The sequence below is a fragment of the Podarcis gaigeae genome (genome assembly GCF_964106915.1).
Source record: "Podarcis gaigeae genome assembly, chromosome: 2".
Classification (NCBI taxonomy): Eukaryota; Metazoa; Chordata; class Lepidosauria; order Squamata; family Lacertidae; genus Podarcis; species Podarcis gaigeae.
Window position 1 is genome coordinate 124795716 of NC_139679.1, and position 17336 is coordinate 124813051.

At 48.1% G+C, this 17336-nt stretch overlaps 2 protein-coding genes across 3 annotated transcripts in view; one reads left to right on the forward strand and one right to left on the reverse strand.

Annotated features, from left to right (window-relative positions):
- LOC310837460 (uncharacterized protein) overlaps nt 1-17336 on the forward strand; it is a 187045-nt gene that overhangs the window by 17116 nt on the left and 152593 nt on the right. The gene's annotated exons all lie outside the window — the stretch shown is intronic.
- LOC310837408 (uncharacterized protein) lies at nt 7107-16619 on the reverse strand. Of its 2 annotated transcripts, XM_083723969.1 has the most exons (3): nt 16543-16619; nt 9721-10335; nt 7107-9660 (listed from the first exon to the last, which is right to left on the reverse strand). In XM_083723969.1, the coding sequence occupies exon 3, from the start codon at nt 9351-9353 to the stop codon at nt 7323-7325; it is 2031 nt and encodes a 676-aa protein (XP_083580095.1). In that variant the 5' UTR covers nt 9354-9660; nt 9721-10335; nt 16543-16619; the 3' UTR covers nt 7107-7322. The 2 variants fall into 2 exon arrangements, with proteins under 2 accessions (XP_083580095.1, XP_083580094.1); XM_083723968.1 differs by lacking the exon at nt 16543-16619 and having other exon boundaries at nt 9721-10372.

Sequence of the window (17336 nt, forward strand, 5' to 3'; positions counted from 1 at the left end):
CGCTTTACAGGCCGAGGGAGCCGGCATTTGTCCGTCCTGCAGACAGTTTTCCCAGGTCATGTGGCCAGCATGACCAAGCCGCTTCTGGCGCAATGGAACTCCAAAATCAGAGTAGCGTACGGAAACACTGTTTACCTTCCCGCCAGAGTGGTACCTATTTATCTACTTGCACTTTTGGGCGTGCTTTCAAATCGCTAGGTTGGCAGGAGCTGGGAACGAGCAACGGGAGCTCACCCCATTGCGGGGATTCAAAACACCAACTTGCTGATCAGCAAGCCCAAGAGCAAGGGCCAGCAAACTTTCAGCAGGGGGCCGGTCCACTGTTCCTCAGACCTTGTGGGGGGGGCCGGACTATTTTTTTTGGGGGGGGGGAATGAACAAATTCTGATGCCCCACAAATAATCCAAAGATGCCTTTTATATAAAAGGACACATTCTACTCATGTAAAAACACGCTTATTCCTGGACCATCCGGGGGCTGGATTTACAAGGCGATTTGGCCGGATTTGGCCCCTGGGCCTTAGTTTGACTACCCATGCCCAAAAAGCTCAGTGGTTTAGATGACAGAGCCACCAGCGCCACAACCACCTGTCGTATTAAGTCATGCCAATCCTTTATACCCATGCCATGGGCTGGATCCACACATATAAAACACACAAGGGGGGGGGGAGGCGGAGACACAATAAAAGCTCCAAATGCAATTTAACATTGACTTTGGGTTTCTGCTGTACAGTGCGATCCGGTTTCATATTTCTATAACACATTTATAACGTTATGATTGACCATTATATCCGAGTCCATGCTTTACAGAAATAAACCAAAGGGTGCATTCAGCTTGAAACATTCTTTTTACATCAAATGTTGTACTCAGTACAGTGGTGCCCCGCAAGACGAACGCCTCGCAAGACGGAAAACCCGCTGGACGAAAGGGTTTTCTGTTTTGGAGGTGCTTCACAAAACGAATTTCCCATGGGCTTGCTTCGCAAGACGAAAATGTCCTGCGAGTTCCTGCGGGGTTTTTTCCCCTCCCCCCCTTTTCTAAGCCGCTAAGCCGCTTATCAGCTGCAACTAAGCGCTATTAGCAGTGGCGTAGCGTGGGTTGTCAGCACCCGGGGCAAGGCAAGTAATTTGCGCCCCCTAACCCGTGGATTTTAGCACTCGAGTGCGAGCGCGCCCCCCCCAGATGTTGCGGCCGGCCCTCCTGCACCCCCCACGCTACGCCACTGGGGCTGGGGGCGAGCGAAGGAGCCAAGGACCCCCCCTTAAGGCTCAGCAGGAATTTATTAAATTTATTATTTGCGGAGCCCCCGCGAGCCGAGGCAGCCGAAGCCCCCTCCCCTCGGGCGCCTCCCCGCCCCCTCCTCTCCTTGGGCTGTAGGTGGAGCCCGCGCTCCGAGGCGCTCCAGATCCGGGCTTGGCGAGCGCCTCGCCTCCTCCCGGCCGGGTCCGGGGGCTTCCAGCCGCGCTCCGTCCTCGCTCGCCCCCCCCCCCGCAGCTGAGACTTGCGCTGAGAGCCGGAGCCAGCGGCGCCCCCTTCCGCCGGGAGACCCTCACCCGCCCTCCGGCTTCCTCTCGGAGGGTTTTGGGGAGTGCAGGGCGCGGCGAGGCCCCTCAGAGCTCTCCTCCCTCCCCGTCGGCAGAAGCAGCCGCCACCTGTGGCTGGGCCGAGGGGATGGCGGCGGCGGCGGGGTGCGGAGGCTGCCTGTGCCCGGCCAGGCGTCGGTGGCGGCGCTGCTGCAGCGGCTGCTCCTCCTGCGAGCAGTGAGTGGAGCGCGGCGGTGGCGGCGGGGAGCCCGGCGGAGGAAGGAACTTGTCCCTTCCCTCTGGACTCGCGCCCCCCCAGATGTTGCGCCCGGTGCGGCCGGCACCCCTGGCACCCCCCACGCTACGCCACTGGCTATTAGCGGCTTAGTGGCTATTAGCGGCTTAGAAAAAGGGGAAAAAGGGGGGGAAACTCGCAAGACTCGCAAGACGTTTTCGTTTTCTCAGGGAAGTTTTTAATGTGTGACATTTTAATGTATTTTTAATATTTGTTGGAAGCCGCCCAGAGTGGCTGGGGGAACCCCAGCCAGGTGGGCAGGGTACAAATATGTTGTTGTTGTTGTTGTTGTTGTTGTTGTTATCAAGCAAAATTTTGTTAGAAGTTCTGCAACCCATCTTTGTAAAATTGGAGGGTAAAAAAAGAAAGGGTGTTTTTTTTTGTGGTGGACATGGCTTTTCTGGTCAGCAGGCAAAAGGAGCTTGGGTCAATCCCTAGCTAGACATCTGCCATCCACTTGCCTTGGTCCAGATTTGGGTCTCTGCCTCCTAGGAGTTTAGACGCACACGGCCGCCACATGTTGGCTGCAGCAGGCGATGGCTCCCTCGCATGTGTGAACAGCCATTGGGGGTCTCTCTCAAACACCACAGACAGGGATTGGACATTGCTTTGGCGAATGTCCTGCAACCCAACCCCCTCCTGGGCCCTCTGGTCTCTCCCACCGCCAATAAAAATAAAATACCTCTTTACCTGACGTTGACACAAAAGCTCACAGGTCTCCCCCCTTTCCCTGTCCTCTCTTCCCACTTTTCTTTCCCCCACCCCCATATTGCCTAGAGCAGTGCGGTCTCACTCTGAATAGGACCGACTTTTTTGAAGGATTCTGTGACTTGGGTGCACCCAATAATTTAATAAAAACAATTTTAAAAACCACAGTCTCTCTCGCCCATTCATGTTCTTCAGCTCAGCTTCGTTGGAAAGCCATAGAATGGGATCCTGCAATGGGCCAGTCTAGGTGTTAGGGCTACCACCTTGTTTTGTACCTAAGAGGCAGACAGTATGTGGTAGGTAAAGAAGACATTTTGGGTTGTAGTTGAGGAAATCTCCTCTGCGCTAGCACAAAAGCCCCAAAACATACTCCACAAAGCACATAGAATGCCTGCTGCATACATGCTATCCATCACCTTATAACAGGCATCAAATACCAGTTTCTGTGCAGCCTGGAACTAGTTACATTTATTTAAAAGGTAATGACGTCATACTCTCTGCAGTGGCATAGGAAGGGGTGTGTGGGCTTCCCCGGGTGTCATCACGGTGTGTGTGTGTGTGTGTGTGTGTGTGTGTGTGTGACAAAATGGCAAAAATATGCGTCTATAAAATAAAATAAAATAAATTTGGGCCCACAATATTTTGTGGTAAAAAAAATATATTTAAAATGAGTTTAATAACTTCGTCTGACAACTGATTAACCTCAGCAAGTCAACATAATACGTATTGAAACTTTTTTGTTCAGTCAACCAACGCAACGAAACGCATCTTAACTTGATGCTGTGCAGTGGAAAGAAGATGGATAAGGAAGGGGGAGGGTTTTTTTCGTTCAGACGAAAGTGAAAGGAATTGGTTTTGATGATTTGATTTCAAAATTTGCAGAGAACAAAGTTAGGGGGGAAAGGTTTTAAGTGCTTATGCTCAAAATGCTAAGTAAATAATAAACCAGAAATACAGGCTTGCAATTGTATCTTATTTTTCCTTCTTTTAATAATTTCAAAAGGGGGGGGGGGTTGACCAAAAAAATAAATTGCACTGAATGCCACCTGGCCTTAGTACACCACTGCCCTGGGGTCCCCCCCAACTCTCCAGGTCTATGATTCTATGACAGAGAGAGGACATGGGAGAATGTATGAGATGTTAAAATACAAGAGTTCTAATTCCTGGAGAAGACTGCTATCAATGGCTAATAGCCAGTTGGAGGTGGCAAAGCACCTGAATATCAGTTGCTGGAAACCCAGGGAGAGGAGAGGGTTCTGGTGCTCATGTTTGGCTGACTAGGTTTCCCATAATCTCTTGGCCTAGTCTCATAGCCCCTCGCTCTTGAGCTCGGATCCTGCTTTCCGGCTTCTTTCTGGGGGCACCTGGCCAGCCAGGGATAGAACTGGAGGCTGAACAAGGTGGGCCATAGGAACGTGAAGTTCTTATAGGGCCACAGGGTAGGACACAGCCGTTGTTGCTGCACATCCTCTGCACGGTGCCGCTTGCCCCCCGCCCAGGAGGCAAAGGCCACAGCAGCTCCGGTTCCCCTGGCAAAACTCCTTCCCTGCTGAATAGCAACAAAGGGCAATGTGCGGAGAACCTGATTGCTGTTTGCTCCGATTCAGCTGTAAAGAGGGGAGAAGTGGGGGAGCCAAGTGTGGAGGAGCCCCGAGTGCCTCACGCCAGCAGGATGTCCTCTGGGGAAAGATGATCTGCAAAAAGGATCCCACTTGTCTTCCACTGGGCGACCAGCAGATCCAAAGAGATCTTGGCAGCCGGAAGATATAAGATTGCATGGCAGGCTGGGGCTTGTCTGTTGACCTCTGCGATGTTCCTTCCTTCTCAAGGCTTGGCGCCAGGAAGGACGCCTCTCCCAAACCCCACTCGGTGGTGTCATTTACCTTCTGGAGACACTTGCAAGGGGGAGAAAAATAGCTGAACAACCCCTTCAACTCGCATTAGTTTATTTTAATGATAGGGAGAGGAGGGAAAACACCAGATCAAGACACCAGAAAAGAATGAATCCTTCCTTGAGGATGTTAAGGCATGATCCAGATAACACAGCCAACTCATGACTGGGTTGCACGCTGACCTTGCATGTCCTGAAACACACCCCTTCCCTGCAGGTTGCTCCCCGCTGGCAGAAGATATGCAGTCATGCACACTGGATTTGGAGGGGTCTCTGCACATTTCCTTCCTCTTCCCCCCATCACTCACTCCAGTCTCAGGAAGACCAGGTGCTTTGCTCTGGTGAGACATTTTAGGAGAGGCAGGTGGCCTGTTCAGTCTCTCTCCTCTGTTCCCACAGAGTGGGGATTCAAGGGTTGTGTGGGATAATGGTTTGGGGCATCACACATGACCCACAGCAGGCCTTGGAGATCAGAAGCGTAGAGAAGGGCTCGCCCCTGCCCCTTCATTTTGGGGATTAGTAGAGTGGGGGGAGGGGCTGATCCAGGCAAGCCAGCTGCAAAGTGGGATGTCCCACCCCCGCCCAAGTTTGTACTACAAGATCATCTGTGAAGCAGAGATGGACCCAGCCTCTGGGGGTGGGAGAATACACACACACAGAGAGAGGGAGGCAAAGTTACAGGGAACCAGGCAGATGACCTTCTTGGTAGTAGCGCCCAACGTCAAGGAGATAAAGAATTACACAACTTTTACAAGACATCGGAAGGTAGCCCTGTATCAGGAGGTTTTGTATGCTTGATGTTTCCCCCCATGTTTTTAAGCTGTCTACAGTGAGGGCATTGGGAAACCCAGCCAGATGGGCAGGTTATATATACTACTACTACTGCTGCTACTGCTGCTGCTGCTGCTGCTGCTGCTGCTGCTGCTGCTGCTACTACTACTACTATTACCAGCCCTGCTTCCAAAGCAACACTCTCCCCCTCTCTATGTAACATTACATTAAGTCAGGCATCCTCAAACTCAGCCCTCCAGATGTTTTGGGACTGCAACTCCCATCATCCCTAGCTAACAGATCCAGTGGTCAGGGATGATGGCAGATGTACTCGCGAAACAGCTGGAGGGCCGAGGGTGGGGACACCTGCATTAAGTCTTTTTTTTATTAATTTTTTTTTATTAAGAATTTTGTTAATACAATAGAAAGAAAGAACAGAATAAACAGAGAACAAACAGAAAAGAAACAAATATAAAATTTAACATCTTGTAATAACCATCTTTTCTTCATTTTTGGACTTCCTTACGTCTCTCGCTCCTACGTTCCAAATTTATAAAACTTTAGTCAGCAACTTATCACCTTTTTTCCATTCTTATTGTACACATTTCCAATATTTTGTCCCTAACTTTGAATATTTTTATCTAGGTCTTAAATACCTAATTTTAACATGATATTTATTCAAAATTTATTTTTCTGATAAAATTCACTCATTCTCATAATCTTTTCACCTAACTTTATGGTGCCCTGTTATTTTCAAATCTCTCATCATTCTTAGCACTCATATAATTTACAGTGTTTTTGTAAGTAGTCCTTAAATTTCTTCCAATCCTCTTCCACTGCTTCCTCTCCCAGGTCTCGGATTCTGCCAGTCATTTCTGCTAGCTCCATGTAGTCCATCAGTTGCATCTGCCATTCTTCCAGCGTGGGCAAATCTTGAGTTTTCCAATATTAAGCGACAAGTATCCTTGCTGCTGTTGTTGCATACATAAATAATGTTCAATCATTCTTTAACACCCTCTGGCCAACAATGCCCAAAAGGAGGTCCTCTGGTTTCTTAGGGAAGGTATACTTAAATACCTTTTTCAGCTCATTATATATCATTTCCCAGAAGGCCTTAACCCTGGGGCAAGTCCACCAGAGGTGAAAGAACATTCCTTCAGTTTCCTTACATTTCCAACACTTATTATCTGACAGGTGATATATTTTTGATAGCTTGACTGGGGTCATGTACCACCTATACATCATTTTCATAATGTTTTCTTTCAAGGCATTACATGCTGTAAACTTCATACCGGTGGTCCATAACTTTTCCCGGTCAGCAAACATGATATTATACCCAATATCCTGTGCCCACTTTATCATAGCTGATTTAACCGTTTCATCCTGTGTATTCCACCTCAGCAACAAGTTATACATTCTTGAAAGTAATTTAGTCTTAGGTTCTAACAGTTCTGTTTCCAATTTCGATTTTTCCACCTGGAATCCTAGCTTTTTATCCAATTTAAAAGCCTCTTTAATCTGAGCGTAATGTAACCAATCTCGCACTTTATCTTTTAGTTTCTCCAAACTCTGCAATCTCCAATTATCTCCATCTCTTTCTAGTATTTCCCAATATTTTGGCCATTCGACCTCCATATTGGGTCTTTTCACAGCCTTAGCTTCCATAGGTGATAGCCACCTTGGGGTATTGTTTTCTAATAAGTCTTTATATTTTGTCCAGACATTAAACACTGCTTTCCTTACAATATGGTTCTTGAAATTCTTGTGAATCTTAACCTTGTCATACCACAGATATGCATGCCATCCAAAAGCATTGTTAAATCCTTCCAAATCTAAAACGTCAGTGTTTTCAAGAAGCAGCCAGTCTTTCAGCCAGCAAAAGCTGCTGATTCATAATACAACCTTAAGTCTGGCATTAAGTCTTACATTATGCTTACTATTGGGAGATGCTACCTTCATCTCAATACATGAAAGACTTAAACTGACAGAAATTCTTTCTATATTGCTGACATTTACATGATTTCTCTCTTCTCTGAGCTGATTGATGTCTTCTAAGTTTTACACTATCAGTGAACCTCTTTGCACACGGCATACATTGAAATAGTCTCTGCCCTTCGAGAGTCTACTGAGATTTTCAAAGTGTTTCATTTGGACGAAAATTCTTTCCACTCTCCATGTGAATCCGTTGATGAATTCTAAGTGTTCGACTTGTACTGAAGCTCTTTCCACACTCCAAGCATTTAAATTTCTCCCCTGTATGAATCCGTTGATGAATTTTAAGTCTTGAACTGTCAGTGAAGTTTTTTCCACACTCCATGCATCTAAATGGTTTCTCCCCGGTGTGAATTTGTTGATGTTTTTTAAGGTTGCTATTCATACTAAAGCTCTTTCCACACTCCATACATTTAAATGGTTTCTCCCCAGTGTGAATCCGTTGATGAATTCTAAGCGTTCCACTTGCACTGGAGCTCTTTCCACACTCTATACATTTAAATAGTTTCTCCCCAGTGTGAATCCGTTGATGAATTCTAAGCGTACTACGGTCAATGAAGCTCTTTCCACACTCTATACATTTGAATGGTTTCTCCCCAGTGTGAATCCGTTGATGCTGTTTAAGTGTTCTACTTGCAGTGAAGCTCTTTCCACAGTCTATACATTGGAATGGGTTCTCCCCTGTGTGAATCAGCTGATGAATTCTAAGTGTTCGACTCTCAGTGAAGCTGTTTCCACACTCTACACATTTAAATGGTTTTTCCCCAGTGTGAATCCGTTGGTGAATTCTAAGTGTTCCATGGTCAATGAAGCTCTTTCCACACTCTATACATTTAAATGGTTTCTCCCCAGTGTGAATCCGTTGATGTTTTTTAAGTGTTCCACTTGCACTGAAGCTCTTTCCACAGTCTATACATTTATATGGTTTCTCTCCTGTGTGAATTCGATGATGGGCTCTAAGTGATCCACGATCAATAAAGCTCTTACTGCACACCCTGCAATTAAATGGTTTCTCCCCTGTGTGAGTCCGTTGATGAATTCTAAGTGTTTCACTCTTATGGAAGCTCTTTCCACACTCTATACATTTAAATGGTTTCTCCCCAGTATGAATCCGCTGATGTTTTTTAAGTGTTCCACTTGCACTGAAGCACTTTCCACACTCTATACATTTAAATGGTTTCTCCCCAGTGTGAATCACCTGATGAATTTTAAGGTTTCCACTTGCACTGAAGCACTTTCCACACTCTATACATTTAAATGGGTTCTCCCCAGTGTGAGTCCATTTATGAATTCTAAGTGTTTCACTGTCAGTGAAACACTTTCCACACTCCATACATTTATATGGTTTCTCCCCAGTGTGAATCTGTTGATGAATTTTAAATTTTCCACTGTTCCTGAAGCTCTTTCCGCACTCCATACATTTAAATGGTTTCTCTCCTGTATGAATCCGTTGATGAATTCTAAGTGTTCCTCTTGCACTGAAGCTCTTCCCACACTCCATGCATTGGAATGGTTTCTCTCCTGTATGAATCTGTTGATGAATTTTAAGTTTTGAACCGTCAGTGAAGCTCGCTCCACACTCTATACATTTAAATGGTTTCTTCCCAGTGTGAATCTGTTGATGAACTCTAAGGCCTCCACTCTGACGGAAGCACTTTCCACACTCCATACATTTATATGGTTTCTCCCCTGTGTGAATCCGTTGATGTATTCTAAGTTTTCCACTGTCAATAAAGCTCTTTCCACACTCCATACATTCAAATGGTTTCTCTCCTGTGTGATTTCTTTGATGTCTTCTAAGTGTTCCGTTACAAGTGAAGGTTTTCCCACACTCCCTGCATTCAAATGGTTTCTCTCCTGTGTGAATCCGTTGATGTTTCTTAAGGTTTGAATTCATACTGAAGCTCTTTCCACACTGCATACATTTAAATGGTTTCTCCCCTGTGTGAGTTCGTTCATGTGAATAAAGGTTTGTCCTCTGACTGAAGCTCTTTCCACACTCCATACATGTAAATGGTTTCTCTCCTGTGTGAGTCCGCTGATGGTTTCTAAATGTTCCGCTACAAGTAAAACTCTTTCCACACTCCATACATTTAAATGGTTTTTCTCCCATGTGATTCTGTTGATGGTTTCTAAATGTTCTGCTACCAGTGAAGTTTGTTCCAGGCTCCATACCCCGAAATGTCTTCTGAACTGCTTGCTTTGGAGCGCATGGAAAATAAAGTCCTGTTCAGGTTTGAAGGTAGAGAACAAAGGAATATTAAACACAGAAAGTTCAATTAGCATATTCTCCTTTTTAAACATCTCATTCATTCTCCCATGTCCTCCCTGTGTCATAGAATAATAGAACTGGAGAGTTGGAAGGGACCCCGGGTGCCATTTAGTCCAACCCCCTGCAATGAAGAAATGTCCATGAACATGCCTTCTACTTGTGTGGTTCATAGTTTCTAATGACATATTTCATCCTCTGCATACTAATCCTCCACAACCAAAGCCCCAAGACAAATAAGGATGTCTAGTGGTACCTGGGCTTCAGCAACTTCTACAGAAAGTTTATCAAGAACTTTGCCCACTTGACAGCGCCCATAACTGATTGCCTCAGTGGGAAGAAATTTCTGTGGACTGAGGAGGCACAAAGGGGATTGGATAAACTAAAGAAGGTTTTTGCATTGGAGGGGCAGCTATTGCACATGAACCCGGACAAGCCGTTGGAAGGGAAACTGACGCCTCTGATTGGGCGATCGGAGCGGTCCTGCTGCAGCAAGATGCCGGGGGAGATTGGAGGCCGTGCACCTTTTTCTCCAGGAAACTGAACAAATCAGAGCAAAACTAAAGTATCTATGACAAAGAATTGCTGGCAATTTTTGTGGCCTTTAAGCAGTGGAGGCACTTCCTGTTTGGTGCAAAGCAGCAGATACAGGTGTGCACAGATCACAAGAACCTGGAGTAGTGGTGGACCAGGCGTGTGCTTTGCCAAAGACAAATATGCTGGGCCAAATTTTTTGCCAGCTTTAACTTTAGGATCCAGGACGTTCCGGGAGAGCAGAACGTGAGAGGCAGATGCACTACCTCACAAGCCCGAGTACTGGGAGGAAGAGGGACCTCCTGTGGCCAGGCTCATGTTCCCAGATGACAAATGGACTTGTGGAGGGGCACTAGTAGAAGAAGCTGAACTAGTGCGACTGACCAGAGATGATGATGATAATAATAATAATAATAATAATAATAATAATAATAATAATTTTTTATTTATACCCCGCCCTCCCCAGCCAAGGCCGGGCTCAGAGCGGCTTACAAGCAATAATAAAAACAAGATGAATGATTACAAACTTAAAAACAAAAATAAAATACAACATTAAAATAATGGAACATTAAAATATTAAAATGTAGCCTCATCCCAGGAGGAGAAGGAAAAGAAGGGGGGGGAGAGAGAGGGAGGGAGGGAATCAAATTGGCTCCAAGCCAAAGGCCAGGCGGAACAACTCTGTCTTACAGGCCCTGCGGAAAGAAATCAGATCCTGCAGGGCCCTGGTCTCATGAGGCAGAGCGTTCCACCAGGCCGGAGCCAGAGTTGAAAAGGCCCTGGCTCTGGTCGAAGCCAATCTAACTTCCTTAGGGCCCGGGACCACTAGGGTGTTGTTATTTATGGACCCTGAGGCTCTCCGTGGGGCATACCAGGAGAGGCGGTCCCGTAGGTACGATGGTCCTAGGCCGTGAAGGGCTTTAAAGGTCAAAAGCAGCACCTTAAATCTGACCCTGTACTCCACCGGGAGCCAGTGCAGCTTGAAAAGCACTGGGTGAATATGCTCCCATGGCAGAGACCCCGTGAGGAGCCTCGCTGCAGCATTCTGTACCTGCTGCAGTTTCTGGGACAGCTTCAAGGGCAGCGTAGAGCGAATTACAGTAGTCAAACCTGGAGATGACCATCGCATGGATCACTGTGGCCAAGTCAGGGCGGGAAAGGTAAGGGACCAACTGCTTGATGCGGCGAAGGTGGAAAAATGTCGCCTTGGCTGTTGCTGTAACTTGCGCCTCCATGGAAAGGGAGGCGTCAAGGATTACACCCAAACTCTTAACGGAAGGCAATGGCACTAATTGGGCCCCCGCAAGAGAAGGGAGTTGGTCCCTCATCCCCATGTCATCCCGACCTAGCCATAGGACCTCTATTTTCAAAGGATTTAGTTTCAATCGGCTCCCACGAAACCATCCAGCCACAGCTTCCAAGCATCTGGTCAGTGTGTTCAGGGTCGAGTTGGTGTGGCCATCCATCAGCAGATAGAGCTGAGTGTCATCAGCATATTGGTGACAGCCCAGCCCAAAGCTCCGGATAATTTGGGCAAGGGGGCGCATAAAGATGTTAAAAAGCATCGGGGAGAGAATTGCGCCCTGTGGCACTCCACACACCAAGGAGTGGTGCGACGACATTTCCCTCCCTAGTGCCACCCTCTGTCCCCGACCAGAGATAAAAGAGCACAACCAGTTACGGGCTATGCCCTGTATCCCCACGTCTGCGAGGCGGTGGTCCAGAAGATCATGATCAACCATGTCAAAGGCTGCTGACAAATCTAAAAGGATCAGCAGTCCTGACCCGCCTCGATCCAGTTGTCTACGGAGATCATCTGTTAGGGCAACCAGAGCCGTCTCCGTCCCAAAACCACGACGGAAACCGGACTGAAATGGATCTAATGCCGATGTTTCCTCTAGAAACCTACCAAGCTGTTCAGCAACCGCTCTCTCAATTACCTTACCCAGGTATGGAAGATTTGAAACTGGGCGGTAATTGGATAGGTCTAAGGGATCTAAAGTTTTTTTTAAGAGTGGACACACCACTGCTTCCTTCAGTTCCCCTGGGAATGTCCCCGTGTCAAGGGACAAATTGATAATTTCAACCAGGGGGGTCCACACAACATTTGGACACTCCCTAATCAGCCAAGACGGGCACGGATCGAGGAGGCAGGTGGTGGGCCTACCAACTTGGAGGAATCTATCCACATCAGTAGGGAGTATCCGATCAAAATGGTCCAACACTGGACCTGAAGTCAGTTGAGGGGCCTCCAGTTCAGTCACTGTATCTAAATTGGCAGGGAGGTCACGGCAGAGCAACAGGACTTTCTCCGCAAAAAAACTCGCGAATGCCTCACAGCTGTGGGTCGAATTTGTGCACCAGCCAGACAGCCAAGCTCTCCTTGGTGCCCCACACGAGACCAACACATTCAATGCCGGAGATCGCCGGTGATGGCAGAGCTCTGAAAGAACAATCCTCCCAGAATAACAACGCTACTCCTCCCCCCCGACCCACAGTCCGCGATTGATGGAGGACAGAGAAACCTGGGGGTGTTATCTCATGTAGGGAGATTATTTCGCCTTCCCGTACCCAGGTCTCCGTCACGCAAGCCAGGTCAATCCCCTGCAAGACAAAAAAGTCACGCATGGTGGCGGTTTTGTTGCCTATGGACCTGGCATTGCACAGCACCAATGACAGAGGTGTGTAATCCTTGCTGTCCCTACCCTCATCCCTTGGGATGGGGCGTAGATTGGAAGGGGTTCGAGGGTCACTGCATTGGAAGGGGTTCGAGGATCACCCTTCGCCGATAGAGATATCTAGCCCCACCGCCATTCCTCCCTAGCCCTTCAATTGTGGAAATCCCAGATCCCATACTAGCCTCCCCAATAGATGGGTAACATCCCCTCAATAACAAGTCATCCTTGGGCCAGGACTCATGGGTCAAAATGGTATGGGAAAGAGGTAGAGGTCTGATAGGGTAAGTATCCCTAGAAGATAAAACCCAACCAACCGCACCCCAAGCGGGGGGGACAGTCCCATGGTGTTTCATTAACTGTCAATCCCCCTCTCCCTCCTGGGTTAATTGGAGGATTGTTGGTTCTATCTGTGGCTATGGAAGTATTAATGAGGTATGTGTTATAAAATGTGGATCACTGGCCAACAAAGAGCCAGATTCGAAGAGATAAAAGGAACAACTGGCAAGTTTGTCCTTAGAATTCCAAACAAAGCAGGGCATAGGCTGATAAGAGTTCTGTCAAGAGAACAAGCTGGTCATCACAAACACTCTTTTCCAACAACACAAGAGACGACTCTACACATCGACATCACCAGATGAGCAGCATCGAAATCAGATTGATTATATTCTCTGCAGCCAAAGATGGAGAAGCTCTATAGAAGTGAGCAAAAACAAGACCTGGAGCTGACTGTGGCTCAGATCATCAGCTTCTTATAGCAAAATTCAAGCTTAAACTGAAGAAAGTAGGAAAAACCACTGGGCCGGTAAGATACAATCTAAATCAAATCCCTTATGAATACACAGTGGAAGTGAGGAACAGGTTTAAGGATTTAGATTTGGTGGACAGAGTGCCTGAAGAACAATGGATGGAGGCTCGTAACATTATACAGGAGGCAGCAACTAAAACCATCCCAATGAAAAGGAAAGGCAAAAAAGCAAAGTGGTTGCCCAACGAGGCCTTACAAATAGCGGGGGAGAGAAGGCAAGCAAAATGCGTGGGAGATAGTGAAAAATACAGGAAATTGAATGCAGATTTCCAAAAAATAGCAAGGAGAGACAAGAATGCCTTCTTAAACGAGCAATGCAAAGAAATAGAGGAAAACAATAGAATGGGAAAAACCAGAGGTCTGTTCAAGAAAATTGGAGATATGAAAGGAACATTTCGTACAAAGATTACCATAATAAAAGACAAAAGTGGTAAGGACCTAACAGAAGCAGAAGACATGAAGAAGAGGTGGCAAGAATACACAGAGGAATTATACCAGAAAGATATGGATGCCTCGTACACCCCAGGTAGTGTGCTTGCTGACCTGCCGATACAGCGTCAGGGCTCCGGCAATCACGGCAAGCCTCTTCACACCCGGCTGGTCCCCTCGACACCCCACTACCTGTAGGGCACTTTTTTTGGGGGGTGTCTAACCCTGGCACTCACCCCCACTGCTCAAAAGCCCCAGTAACAGTAGTCTTTTAGACGGACGACTCACACCGCCTTGCCATTTCCCTTCGCAGACAAATCGGAAGCCCAGGATCAGGTTACTTTCAAGAGTCATGACTTCTAAAGCTGCCTGAAGGATCGGTAAGTTGTCTGACATTGGTAGAGCATTCAATCACGGTACTGGTTTCAGACATTTTGAGCTGCCAATACACTGTGGTGGTCGGGGAGCAGTGATGTATTCCTAGCTCAAATTGCCTGCAGATGTCAAAGGTGCAGACAGGCAGGTGGAGGAGCCCGAAATGGTGCCCCCTGAGCAAGCCCCAATATCTCTCCGGTTCCATCCATGTCCCCATCTCTCCTCCCCTGGAACTCACCAGATCTCTCGGAGGTCCCTGGGAGGGAACGCTCAGAGGTTGTGCGAAGGGATGCAGGAGACAACCTGACCAGGTCAACCATCCATCTTCCCCCTTCCGTCCTTACGAGCTTTGCAGGATCCGTCTCTTTCATCCTTCCTGAGCAATCAAGAAGTGAAAACAAGCTGCAGGGTCCTGGGAGAGAGGAAGAAGCAAAGGGAGCCTCAGAGGCCCTGCAGGGATCCTCTTTCCCTAGATATTCTCCTGCCCCTGGAGAAGCACAAATGGGGCAGCCCCTTCCCAAGAGAAGCCCCATTTCTAAAGATCTCCAGTGATTCCAATTTCTTCTGTATGCTCCTCACCCCACTTGTAAGCTTGGCATGGTCTGCACAGTAGTGACCTCAGAGTAGATCCCATTGAACTCAGTGGGGATAATTGACAGAACTTGGTAAAAAAAACCACTCAGTGTCCTGTTCCCAAGCTTGAAAACTGCAACCCCAGAGCATGGGCAGAAAAGAGCAGACTAGATATTACATGTAGGTGCCCCCATGCTAGGTGCTCTGTATGGAGAGCCCTGTTCACAATCTTTGAGCTCTCTCATCACAAGCCAGGCAAATGTGGCCGTATCTGCCTATGTCAGGAGTTGCACGGGGACCAAATCTATACGTGGAAGCAGAGGAGCCGGTGATGCCACATTTTTGAAATATCAGGAAACTAATACACCCCTCCTCCTTAGATATCATCTGTGCTTATACACCATCTTCGCAAGACTACAGTCCCAAAATGTGGCCCCCACCCTGGCACGGAAGCAATCACAAGTATAGATCTTCCACATGTCCTAAATCTGCAGTGTTCTTAAGAACACCAGGCATGTATATCCTCCAAAAACTCCAGAGGTGAGCTTTACGCTCCTCTTGTGACAAGATTCCCAAAGGCTTAGGGTAGCTTGACAGAACTAGTCTATTTTGCGATAGCACCAATGTCCCCTGTTAGTAGTAGGAGCCACACAATGACTGATAATCCCTCTTTTGTCCCAGAAGGTGGGGGGCAGGTGTCTTTTATCCTTGCTTTATTCTTCTTGATAATACATAAATAAATGTCCCCTTCTGTATCTTACATTTTTCTAAGAGAGTATTATTCACAGTCATGCTTGCCATGTATAGATTGTCTTATTTCCCTTTAGAAAAGCCTCTCCAATCCCTGGCTCCTGCAGGAGGAAGTTCCAGTTTTACCTACGCACTGTGGAAGTTGTAAGTTTAATGCGAATAAAACATTCTGCAACAGCAGCAGCTGCAGAGAAACTCCAGGATGGGGAACATCCTTGAAAGCTCCCTCTGGGATCAGAGAGAGAAAAGTTGGCAGACCTGCCACCCAGAGCCCCCTCCTTCTCCTCCCTGCATTGGCAAGCCCCCTTCAGGACAAGATCTTGGGGTCCTTCAGGCGGCTTTCCATCCTCTCCTCTCAAGGAAGGCAGCTCCGTTCCCTTGAACCCTGGCAAGCCCAGTGCAGCCAGCTCAGCCCTCTGGCTCCCCCCTTTTCTCCACGGAGGGGCCCCAGGCGTGCCCCCCGCCCAGAGAGGCTTCCCTTGAGGCTCTGGGCTGGAGACCTGAGCTGATCTGGAGGAGGAATATTCTGGCAGGGGGAAAGGCCGGCCTGGCAGGGGCTCCTCCACTGGAAGGAGCATTCGGGGCATGCCCTCCCCCCCCAAGACCCCCCCTCCTTCCCCAAAGAGGATGCCAAGGAAGAGCAGAGCTGCAGACCCCCTGGAAACTCGCCCCCTCCCAGGCTTGGCAGGGAGGAATGGGGGGGGCAGGACCCTCTGCTCCCAGACTTGGGGGTCTCCCCCTGCAGCCCCGGGACCCCCTTCTCCCATGAGAGGAGACTCACCGGATTCTTCCCAGGAGGGAAACCGAGGCAGCGCGGGGAGGAGACTAGAGAGAAAAGACGGGACTGGGCACGGAGGGAGGGGATTCTGCTCTGGAGGACCCGACCCGCCTCTCCACTTTCTGTCCAGCGGCCATGGTGGTGATGGAGCTACTGACCAAGATGAGCCACTTTGCGGTATGTTCCTATGCATTGACAGCGGAGGAGACCAGCAAGTTGTTCAAGGAAAACGTTTTTTGACTGCCTGGAGGGTAATTTCTGACCGGGAGAGGCAGTTCACCTCGCGTTTTCGGTGCAAGCATGAGTTTACTGCAGGTAGAGGTGAGCTAAATGGCCCCAGCCAAGTATACCTGAAGGAGCGTTTCCACCCCCTTCGTTCTGCCCAGACGCTGAGGTCCAGTGCCGAGGGCCTTCTGGCAGTTCCCTCCCTCCGAGAATCAAAGCTACAGGGAACCAGGCAGAGGGCCTTCTCGGTAGTGGTGCCCGCCCTGTGGAACGCCCTCCCATCAGATGTCAAAGAGAACAACAACTACCTGACATTCAGAAGATATCTTAAGGCAGTCCTATTCAGGGAAGTTTTTAATGTGTGACATCTTAGTGTATTTTTGGTCTTTGTGGAAGCCGCCCAGAGTGGCTGGGGAAACAAATAATAAATGATGATGATCATCAAGCAAAGGCTCACTCAGGCTGAGGTGAGCCACGACACCGCTCCCAAGGAAACAGAAAGGGAGAGTGACGTGCTGCTTCCGTCGCATAGTTTTTGCCAGGGAAATAAACATAAGGAAGAAAGGAGGAGAGGGAGGTTTCCTGGGCTTTTGTGCTGGAGGGCAAACCGGAAGAAACCACTCCCGGAATCTACTAGTGACTGAGGCAGACATGGATTTTGGACTTCTGCAATGTACATAGTTTTCCACTCGATAAAACCTGTAAAAGGCAGGACAGAGTCCTGGCTGCTTACTTCGTGA

Coding starts and splice junctions, on each gene's coding strand:
- LOC310837408 (XM_083723969.1), bottom strand. CDS start 9,353: ATGGAGCCTGGAACAAACTTCACTGGTAGCAGAACATTTAGAAACCAT.